Source organism: Artemia franciscana, chromosome 11 (assembly GCF_032884065.1).
Source record: "Artemia franciscana chromosome 11, ASM3288406v1, whole genome shotgun sequence".
Lineage (NCBI taxonomy): Eukaryota > Metazoa > Arthropoda > Branchiopoda > Anostraca > Artemiidae > Artemia > Artemia franciscana.
In genome coordinates, this window is record NC_088873.1 from 35,024,207 (window position 1) to 35,036,389 (window position 12,183).

At 35.5% G+C, this 12,183-nt stretch overlaps 1 protein-coding gene across 1 annotated transcript; it reads right to left on the reverse strand.

The window, feature by feature from the left end:
- Positions 1 to 3,109: 3,109 nt before the first annotated feature.
- On the reverse strand, positions 3,110 to 11,163 carry LOC136033136 (serrate RNA effector molecule homolog). Its single transcript, XM_065713774.1, has 2 exons — positions 11,013 to 11,163; positions 3,110 to 3,812 (listed from the first exon to the last, which is right to left on the reverse strand). The coding sequence occupies exons 1-2, from the start codon at positions 11,057 to 11,059 to the stop codon at positions 3,152 to 3,154; spliced, it is 708 nt and encodes a 235-aa protein (XP_065569846.1). The 5' UTR covers positions 11,060 to 11,163; the 3' UTR covers positions 3,110 to 3,151.
- Positions 11,164 to 12,183: the final 1,020 nt, after the last annotated feature.

Consider the following 12,183-nt stretch of genomic DNA (forward strand, 5'->3'; position numbering starts at 1 on the left):
GTGCAATGGGGGGTTGGGGGCTAGCCATCCTGTGCTTTCGCACACCCTTCCTGTTTACCTTCTCCAGATTTCTCCAGGTACCCATTTAGAGCTGGGTCAACTCTGGCTAAGCTTACAGAGTCTCGCCACTGACCCCCGTCCCAAACTGAAGAATTGGATACACCGGGATTCGAACCCGCGTCCTCTCAGACAAGGGATCCCGAATCCAGCGCACCAACCGCTGGATTCGGCGCCAAGCAATACTGGATAAATTTGGGTTAGGAATGAAAAGTGAAAAAAGAAAAGAAACTACCTCCCAGAACATATTTCTTTCAAAAAATTCAAAGCATAAAAATTACCCTGTTCAAACTGCTACTATCTTAGGAAAGCTTCAAATTTGAGAAATTTGCTTAATATGTGAATCTATTAAAAATAATGTATTCTATATTAAAATAGTGAAAAAAACATGGACAGTATTTTTCTGTACATTAAATTAAAGAAAAACAACAAATAATAGGTGAAGGTAAGAGGAAATCGTAAAAACAAGAATTTCTAGTCACGTGCCTAGCAAATTTTGTTCTATTCAAATTTGTTGCTTGGCCGTAATTCAAATATAAGTAAGACATTCAATAAAGAACAACAAATACAAAAACACTAATATTAATAAACTACAATTGTCGCAACTGATCCACATTTTTCACAGAAGCTAGGATAGTTGCTCTGATGAGAACAACAAAGCAACTAGATAAAATAATAAAAAATGGAAATGAAGTTAATTATACTGTTGCGAAATAATCCTTTTGTTTGCTACTATCGACGTAATTTTCCTTGGCCTTGTATTTAATCTCATCCCCTGGTAATTTTGTAAAATCTCAATACCCCCATAAAATACAGGTTCATTCTTCAAAAGAATGTTATAAATTAGTATTTAATTTTCTGTATCTAAGGCCGCATTCAGGAGGGGAGGGGGGTTATGTTCGTCTGACTCGTAAAACTTAAAAAAAATTGATTTTAAAAAATTGAGGTTTTTTGTGAACCCCTTCTCCCCCCAAAAAAAAATCCTGGATACGGCCCTGTCTGTATTCCTACTAATTGAAATATTAGTAAGCATATGTTTTTTTTTTCAATAGCCTCCCTCGCCCACTGAGTAAAATTAAAAATCCTCTTACTCTTCTGCGCTGAAGAAGCGTCGCTTTGACACAGGCGACATCTTCGCTTCGTTTTTTGGTTTTCACCCTTACTCTTCTGCGTTGAAGACGTCTCGCTTTGATACAGGCGACATATTCGTTTCGTTTTTGGTTTTTATCTTCTCTATCTAATAGCCGTAGTCTCGTTTGTTTGTTCTTCATTGGGTTTTCTCTCTTTGTTGTTCTTTGTCATGGCTGACCAGTTCGGCTAAAGATCTTTCATCCGTTAGATTGCAGTAAGTAATATTTACCACAAAGACCATTTTTTCCTGAAATTCTAAGCACAAATTTGCTTTATGTATAGATGGTAGTATGTCCTGAATTGAAATAATAAAAATGTACAGCCAATATTTTTCTATTCAGGAAATAAAAGAAAAAATCCAGCAAAAAATAACAGATGAAGGCAAAAAACTAAGAATTCCAGGGCTCGGGCCAAACAAATTTTGTTCTAAACAAATTTCCCGCTGGAATAGAATTTGAATAAAAGTAACGAGCAGCAGTATACAATATTTACCTCCCAAAATAATTTTTCTTTTTTTCCCAAATACTTCGAAGCATAAAAATTGAACCCTTGTCAAATTTGAGGAACACACTCAATTTATGGATGGTAATATATTAAAAAATTGAAACGAAGAAAAGGTACGGCACAAGATATGAAAAAAATAAAATTAATTTCCTAAAAAAATAATAGATGAAGACAAAAGCTATATGAGAAAAATAACAAACAAATTTATAATTCTAGAAAAGGGTCTGATCTTGAAGACGCCTGTAGATTTAAGATATCATTGAGCCCTGGAAAGGTAAGAGGAGTGCCTTCTGGGGCCATTGATATGGCCAATAAGTATACCCAAAATTTTTCTATACAAGAAATTAAAAAAAATTCCTATTAAAGAAATGAAATATATAATAAATAATTGATGAAGGCAAGAGGTAACTAAAAAATTAATTGTTTTATGCTTGGGCCAAAAAGTTCTTTTATACTTCTATGCAAATTTGTTACAGATACGCAATTCAAATATGAGTAATAAGCTGCCGCATGCAATACTTACCTACCACAATATTTTTTTTTCAAAAATTCAAAGCTTAAAAAGTAACCCCTTTTCAAATTCCGACTATTCTAGGAAAAGATTCAAGTCTTAAAAAACACCTAATGTATTGATGGTAATATATTCTAAATTGAAATAAGAAAAAAAAATATGATCCATATTTTTCTATACAAGAAATTTGAAAAAACGAAAAATTTAGTGGCATGGGCCTAACTATTTTTGTATACTTCTATACAAATTTGTTGCTTAGACGAAAATCAAATATAGGTAACAAATTGCAGTATGTAATATTTACGTTCCAGAACGATGTTCATTTGAAGTATAAATATACTTTAAATTGAAACAATGAAAAATATTTAGCCATTATTTTTCTGCACAAAATATATGGATGAAGGCAAGAGGTAATTGAAAAAATAACAATAACTGGGCTTGAACCAACCAAAATTTGTATGCTTCTATACAAATTTTTTATTTTTTTTTAGCTACAGTGTGTAATATTTACCTCCGAGGATATTCTCTTCTCTTTTTTTTACAAAAATTTCAAAGGATGAAAATCGAATCCCTTTTAAATTTGAAAAACATACATAATTTACGGATGATAATATATTCAAAAATTGAAAAGAAAAAAAATTTCCATAACTGTCTACAAAATAGGGATTTAAAAGTTTTTGTTAAGTAAAATTCAACTAAGAAGCTTAAGCTTTACAACTTATAGTTTTGAACCTTATAGCTTTTAAACTCATTTCATTTGCAAAGCTGCTGTACGGAAAATAGCTTACATCTTCTAATGTTTCTTTTTACAAATAGACATAATTAAAATGTAGCAATTTTGTATTTCCTTTCATAAATCTAAGATAACTACTGTATTTACTTCAAAATTTTTGTCTAAATAAAAAGTAGATAATAAAATAGTTTTATTCAGTTATTTTAACAACAGATTCAAGCATTAGATGGCCTTGCAAACGAAGTAATCTTTCTTTTTCCACCTATTTTTTTTGCTGGTGCCTGTGGAACTAGTGATGCGGGCTCTGCTTGAGCCTCTTCGGCATTTGTTGAACTTTTTTCAATTGCATCAAGTGAAGCTGCTTGGATCGCAACACCGTTGGTAGCTGCTGCTTGACTCTCATCATTGGTTCTATGTTCTTCATTTTCCAGTTGTTTTTCGTCATGTATATGAGGTTCTTGTGGTTTTTCACCAGCCTTTTCTGTAGCTCCTGGTCTCAAAAAGCTAGTAACCTTCCGTTTTCCTCCCGGCCCTTTTGGAACAGCTGGCTGTTGTTGCAAGGATGCGGGTTCTGCTTGTGCTTCTTCAACATTGGTGGACTTTTTGTTAATCACATCACTTGAAGGTGCTTGATTGACAGCCTCACTGGAAGTAGTTGCATGATCCACATCATGGTTGTGATGCTCTTCAGTTTTCAATTGTTTTGCTTCGTGCATGTGAGGCTCTTCGGCTTTTCCAGCCGCTGTAGCTGCAGTTCCTGGTCTCAAAAAACTGGTGATTTTTCGTTTTCCTCCTGGCCCTTTTGGAACAGCTGGCTGTTGCTGCAATGATGCTGGCTCTGCTGCAGCATCTTCAGGCAGAGGGTTCGGTTTTGGTCTGAAATAAAGAGAACGTCAAAATCACTCTTTGGGTGTGCACTCTTTTATATATAACACTCACACACACACACACACACACATATATATATATATATATATATATATATATATATATATATATATATATATATATATATATATATATATATATATATATATATATATTTTTCTTATGTGTTTGTGCTGTTGCATTGGTGATTTCTCTTTTCATAATATATATATATATATATATATATATATATATATATATATATATATATATATATATATTTAAAGAAGCTGTGGTCGGTGGTCGGTACTCTTTTTTAGATCGGGACAAAATTGTTTGTCTCCCGTTCCGAACAAAAAAGTCGTCTTACCTCCTACGAACCCGAAAGAAGTATCCCTGAAAGTTCCGATTCAATCCCCAGCCAGGAGACAAAATAGAGTAGAACTAAGAAGAACTTAAATATTCGAAGTACTTGTTCATGAAAAGAAAAGATCCCCAGCTTTAGCATATTCTTCACATATCGATTTGTAAAGCACATTCTTCACATATAGATATGAAAAATATCAGATGTCGATATTTTTATCAAATGCGGCTTTTATTTTAAAAGTGACAAATTCTGTGTATTTACATTTTATTGAAGGGAAAAGGAGCTACTTGGACTAGAGCCAATGACCCTATGATTGGGAGTAGGGTACTCTATCCATCTAAGTTAGCACAGCTTTTTATAAATTGTTCACTTTTGGTGTTTTTGTATATACAATCAACCAATTTTCTCTAACGGGTGATGTTATAGACAATGACCAGTTAGTGTGATCTTAGAGTCGTCCTAGCCGAGAGGTTGGCGTGCTGGATTTGGAATTCTTTGTCCGAAGGGTGGGGGTTCGACTTCTGGTGTGACCAGTTATTCGGCTTAGGACGCGGGTCAGTTCAGTGACTGTAAGCTCAGTCAGAGTCGACCCAGCTCTAAATGGGCACCTGGAGAACACTGGGGAAGGTAAGCAAGAAGTAGGTGTGAAAGCACAGTACGGCTGGCCCCTAGCCCCGCAATTGCACTTCCTGGATGAAGGGCTTTGAAATGGATATCAGCGCCGCCGATTTCCACTTTAACGGTATAGTACCGGATCTTTCACCTTTTTTTAACCAGTAACGTAAAAATTAGATTGGATGAACTGGGTGTTTTAATGGCATTGTAAGAGCATCATTTCTTTTTATAAAAAAGGGAAGGACTACGAAAAGAAGAGCGTTTTAACATAGAAGTAACATCTTCTTGCCAGATTGGAACACTAATACTATTGTAATTAACATTTCGTCGCGTCACCAAGCCGTGTGAAGCCCTGACAACTGTGAAAATTCATACTCAACCCATATTTCTTCAAAGGTTCATTATGTGCTCCAAGTTCTTTTGGATTCGCTCTTGAGATTTCTTGTTGGCCCGTTATCGAGCTCAGAGTTCTAAAGGTAATTAAGTACCAAGGTTCTTGTGAAGTTTCCTAGCTTTGCTTCAAGTTTTCTATGTTTTTGTTTAAGAATAAGCCCCTTTCTTTGTAAAAAAAAATAATAGAAGTACTATATTAACAGAAGATTTCCAAATATAAGGGTCACTATCATGACAATTGTGACTTTCTATCTCCGTCCCTGAATAGGGCCAGATATAGCCCAAGACTAAAAAACACAATTTGGGGATACATGGGTTAAAATTGAAGAAACTCTGAAGTATGATCAAAAAACTTTTTTAGAATTACTACTACTAACAACCTTTATCATCTAGTCACCTAAGGCCAACATAGCTGCCCACGCTCCTTCACCAACCCAATCTATTAAAAGTGCCAACCTTTACCCCCTCCCTTGATGTTCCAATTTCCCTTAATCCTTCCATATAGCATCTTCCCACCCTGTTTGGAGACGACTTGCTTTTCATTTCGCTCCAGACGAATGGTTGAAAAGCACAATCTTTGGCAATCTGTGATTTATCATCCGAAAACATTTCTTAGCAACTTCAAGTAGTCTTTCATAATAGCCCTAGAAAGTGGGATCGAACCATACTTTTCGCACAGCGTTTTGTTTCACATACGATTGGTCAAACAGGTACCCAAAACTATCCCTTGACAATTCCTCTGGAAAAAGTTCAACAAATTTACCTCTGCCTTTCGAAGCGCCCGCATTTCAAACCCATATTTCACCAGTAGCACCACCTTGGCTGCCAATATTTAATGCTGGTTTACGGACTGGTCGTCCTATTTTTAAAAATTATTTTCAGCTGTGGAAAAAACAACCGTAACCCTTAATATTCCACTTTTAACATTTTTGTTGAATCTAACATCTTTACTAATAATGCTACCGAGATAAGTGAAGCTCACCGCTTGATAGATCTGCACTTATTCCTAGTCTTATTAACATTAAATTTTAAACATATGCTTGTATCCTGCACGCTCAAAATTTTCAGAAATTCTGTCATTTTGGCAACATTTCTATCTAGGACACTCAAACCTCTGCATACTCTTAAGTCTAGGGAAGTTTTCCTATTCATTTGGTTCCACGCTATTCCCTAGCTTTTGCCGTCATCTCAGTAAGATTCATATAAACAGCATTAGGACATATCGCTGCTTACTTCTTGGATCAATACCAAACCAGCTACTAACATTGATTTCTACTATTGCCACACAGCGTTGTTCTTGATCATAGCAACAATTACTTTAGTACATTTATCAAGTATGCTTACAAATATAGAAGCTTTACTGAAGTTTTCTATCGGCAGAATAAAATGTATGTTCATAATCTATATAACTGAAGACTAATACGACTAAGCAAGAACGAAAACAACTTCGATCATCAACTCTGGAGCTCTACAATGAAAAATCCTTAGATGGCTCCAAGCTACAAGAGTGAAACTTTAAGAGTGAAAATTCGGTCAACACATCCTCTCCCCTTCTTAAAACATGTTGTTATTTTCTTAAAACTGTATTTACAGCAGTAGTTCCCAACCAATTTTGGGCCGTGTCCCACCAAGACATTTGTAAACTCCTGATACCCTCATCGTGGTATTTAAATTTTGTTTTTTTCAAATTTTACGTGTTTTCACTTGGAGGAAGCTTAAATGGCCATTAGCTTGGTATCTATTTTAGGGTCGTCCTCTAGGTTTTTAATATATTAATAGAGAATATTGTCTGAACACAGCACCTTTTATAGGTTTCACTGCAACTGAACCGTCGTGTAACTAAACCCCTTGCCACTGAAGCCTCATGAATCCGAACCAGGTTCAAATGAGCCATATAAGTACTGCACTTCCGCTTAACTGAGCCCCCATGCAACTGAACCCTCGTCCAACTGAGCCATCGTGCTACTAAACCCTCGTGCTACTGAACTCTCATGCCACTGAACCGCTTTGCAGCTCAACCCTCGTAAAACTGAACCCCCGTTTAACTGAACCCCTTTAAGCTCAACACCCGTTTAGCTGAGCCTTCTTGCAAATGAACCCTCGTGCAACTTAACTTCCGTTTAATTGAGGCCTCGTGCAACTGAACCCCGTAAAACTTAATCCTCGTGTAGCTCAAACCTCACTTCACTCATTGTCCGTACAGCTCTACCTTATTCTGCTCAAATCTCATTTGAATCAACCTCCGTGTAATTCAATCTTTGTGCAACTCAACCCCCATTTGTTTCAATCCCGGTTCCACTCATCTTCTGCACAATTCAGCCCTCATTCAACTCAACCCCCGTTTAACCCAAGCCTGTCTGACTCAACCCCCATTCAAATCAACCACATTCAATTCATCCCTCTTTAAATCAACAATATAACCACAAAATGTAATTCATCCCGTTTTGTCAGAGGTGACCAAAGCTGACTCGAATAAAGTGGTCTTTATGTTTGGCTAATAAATTTGTGTCTTTCTTTTATGCCGCTTCGATGTAAAACTATTCCCGCCATCTAAAAATTAACACTTTGTTCTTCTGTCCTATATATTTTAAAATTAGTAGAGCTTTTCATGTCCAGGGCTTGAACAAACTTGAAGGCCATGGCTGCAGCAATGGCTGCAGCACATTGTGGCCAAAATCCTAAATATACATAAAAACATCTCTCATAAGAAAAACTTGCCATTGACGCTGATTTAGGAATGATAGCTTTTATTTAAATTAATGGTAAAAGTAAAAAAAAAATTCTGGGAATTTTCAAAAAGAGCCGGAAACAATGATAAGTCTCTCTTTTTCTATTTTATTTCTCTATTACTGATAGGGCACTAAACTATCACAGAGAGCTATTTAATGTTACTTGAAATTTAATATTCACATTTAAACGGCTTTTATAATTTTTTCTTGACAACACCATCATAAAATATCTTATGGCCCCAAAATCCACATTTAGTGTCTGTTCGTGAGTGTAAAGACTTGAAACCATAAACGATTTACTAGTGAAACCTCTATAATCGAAAATGCTTATACTAGGGTTCAAAATCCCCCTCTTGAATACTCCTCTACCCAGTTATCTTTTAAAGTGGAAAGTGAAAAAAGTTTTGAAAAAAAAAATACAAAGTGAAAAAAAAAAATCATCCGAATACACAGCCGATTCGTTAATGATAAAAGCTATTTATTTTCCTTTCGGCACTTAAACTAATTACGAAACATATTCTTGGAAATTACGAAAAAGGGTTTGATACCCGAAAGTGTCTTCTTTTTCTTTTTCTTCCCCATCAGTTTTATTTCAACCCCCACCCTGAAAGTTGTCTGACTCGTGAAAACCTAACAACATACATAAATTTTTTTTTGTATTTTTAAACCTATCCCCCCTCCCCGAAACGAAAAATCATGGATATGCCCTTGGCGGTTTGCACTATAGATATCCGTTCCTTCATGAGTAAGAATTACAAAAAAATATATGAAAAAATATATTCATACACATTAACTTCAAGATTATCAAGTGTATTATTGTACGAAATTCTATCAACTGTCTATTCGGATAAGACTTATTATGTCCCGCCCCTTTTTATAACAACTCTCGACTAATTATTAATAATATAACTAATTATTTTAAAAAAGCAGCACAGAAATTACTATTGGGAAGAGCCCCCTCCTCCCCCTTTTTTATTTCGATGGCATGGAATAAATTTCAGTAAAAAAAAGTCAATCATCATTAATTTTTATCGCGACGCGAAATGCGTCCAATGAAAAGGAAAATTTCAAGAATTAGCTATATGCTAAACCTAAAATTCTTTTTTCCCCGTAATTTGTTACTTATTTAATCGAATTGGAAGTTTCTTCCTGTACGTTGACTGAAACATTAGCTATATGCTAAACCTGAAATTCTTTTTTCCCAGTAATTTGTTACTTACATAATCGAATTGGAAGTTTCTTCCTCTACGTTGAATTAAAACAGAATCTGAAAAGGAAATTTCAAATATCTGATAAAACTCGGAAGTTTTTTTTTAATAATTAGTGTCACTAATGTTTTATTTTCCCCACCCCATAAAGCTCTACATTAACTAGTGACTTTACCCGAATTTTCCAAATAAAAAGACGGTTGGTTCGCTATTCAAAACTACTTACAAGTATAATAATCGTCACCGTCACAATATTCTCTTAGTTTTTTTTAGCAGAAATTTTGAGCCTGTAAAGCTTTGGTTTCTTCCCTATACCCCACAATTTTCTTCAAGCTCTTTTTTACTTTTGTGTATTCCTAGACTAATAACTACATAATATCAAAATTTCAGTCCGACCGGAGAAAAACTATTTCTAATCTTAGAGCTGAAGCCCAAATTCAATGACCCTCCTTGCTCCCCATTCACGTATTTAAAAAATCGTAATATTTGACCAAGTGCGGGGAAAGAAATCAAAATCTGGTCATTTAGATGAAAACTGGATAAAGTACTGCTTAAATGGGGTGATTATTAACTTTGTCATGCAGGAAAAGATACACGCAAGGAACATCCTGAAAGAGAAGCGTTTTCGCTGGCTGCCAGTGACAGAAATTAGTGGCAATTGCGGCTCTACTGGTTCTTTGTATTTGGTCCGAATTAGTTTAGCTTGCCTAAATGGGTAACATAAGTTAGAAACTCCTAACGAAGCAAGAAGCATATTTTGAGCTTCTAATTGGTATTAATTAAAACTTATTCTTAGGCTCTGGGGTGAGTTAAGTGAAACAAATCTCAATTTAAATATTGGTGAGTTACATAAAGGTTAAGTCAAAAGAGGGTTTATTTAAACGGGGTACAGTTTTAGTTCAATGGTGTTGACTTGCACGGAAGCTCTGTTACATGGGCTCAGTAACACATACGCCCTTTTTATACAGTGTAAATGGGGTTGAGTTGTACGGGGGCTCTGTCAAACAAGAATTCTGTTAAATGTTGTACGAGACCCAGTTAAACGGGGTTTCAGTTACACGAGGGTTTAGTGAAATGGGGCTGAGTTACACGTGGGTGGAGTTGCACAGGGGTCTAGTTGCATGAGGTTTCGATTAAATAGGATTGAGTTTAACGGGGGTTCTGTTGCACGAAGGTTCAGTTAAATGGGGTTGAGTTGCATGGAAGCTCCGTTACATGGTTTCATTTACACACACACCCCTTTTATACGGTGTATAACGCCATTGCAACGCTATTATATTTTTTATGCTCGTTAAATGCATTTAGTAATTTGCTTCCAACAGAAATAAAGCTAATGCCTCTGTAATTACCAAACTCACTCTTTTCGCCTTTCTTAAACAGAGGTTTAATTAAAGTTTACCTAAATTCACTACAAACTGTTGAACTTATCTTTATATCTAAAAAAAAGAATTATGATATTAAAATGTTTTTCTTCGAAAGTTCTGCATGTAACCCATTTGCATATCTGGCCCCACTAGGGGGGAGGGGTAATTATCAAGACCATCAAAGTTTGGAGAAGGTTCTGAGTCTTTTGCTAGTTCACTGTTTCCATCATAGAAGGAATCCACGTGCACAATTACCATTTTAGACATTTTCTCAAAATTTAGGGCTCATTATCATTTTGTATTATTTGTGCTATGGAATGTTCCAGCTTCATCTCTGAGGAGTTCACAGTAAGAATATTTTTTGTCGCGCAGGAATGGCAAAAGTCCTCTGCTTATATCAAACTAATCCTTTAAATTATAGAAAAATTTGGCCTACGATCATCCGTCTCTAGAGAAGAGTGCAATTATCCCTGCTCTGTGGAAACGAACAATTCAGCTAAAAGAAGAAAAAAAAAGAAAAACAGGTTTCTTACCGGGCACAAGCAAATCCAATGATAGCTAGCAACAGGACCAACTTCATGGTTATTCTATATAGGACTGATAAAGTTCTTTATTTTGGTGCGTAATTTTCTTCTTATACTTCAAGGCTGGAGCCTGCCGGTTACAAGTCTGATATATATTTCAGGTTTTGGATATAGGAAATTTTTTGCATGTCAATAACCTTCATTGAATATGAAATTTTTTCGTCAATATTTCATTAAAACATATGACGACAAAAGAACAAAACAAACAATACAACAATATTGTTTTTGAAAAAAAGATTATTTCCACAATAGGTCCGTGCTGCTCCACCAAGCCGGTGGAGCAGCACGGCTGTTCTAACGGAAAAATCTATTATAACACCTAAAATGTATGGTATAGTTGACTTACTCTTAATTAAAAGTAAACGTAAGGGAAACACACACATCCTTTGAATTTATCTTAGTCTTTTTGTCTGGTTTTGGTGGCTGATTTGTGGCACGAATGATGCTTCAAGTTTTGCATACTCGTTGTGTCTGTCATTCTTTGTTAGAAAATAGGACTACAATCACATCTTCTCCAGATTCTAAAGTTTTTACCAAATGACCAAGAATAAGGATAGTCTTTCAAAATTACCGAAGACAACTGTCTATGTTGATTTCTTTAGGATGATTCTTTTTTGTCATTCGGAAAGGGCACTAGGCCTTTAAGTGTCAATTAGAATGAACCCTCTATTAATAATCAAAAATTATGGTCCGTTGATGATAATATGAATAACCTACCTTCTCTGAGTAGGTAAGATGTAGGATCTTGTTAATAAATTGTTTAAGGCTCTCACACATGCTCAATTTCGTTGCATAATTTCTATCAAGACCCCCCTCCTTTTTTAGGGAGTTCAATTGCTGTTCCTAAAATTATGTAGGTTTTTACGTGATAATTGTGTTAAAATAAATGCGTTTTACATAACTAGAACCTGCAGCGTAATAGTGCTGCCTAAGTAAAAGGCCCTGTGGGCAAAATGTAATATTATTTTTTTTAGACCAGGGCACTTCGTATAGAAGGAGTTGTCGCAAAAACTTTGAAAAGGGCTCATTCGATTGGAAATGGTAGAAGGTGATTAATAGTTGAAAAGTGAATTCATTAAAGCGATTGGACGGCAACCAACCTTCCTCCCACGCTCATAAT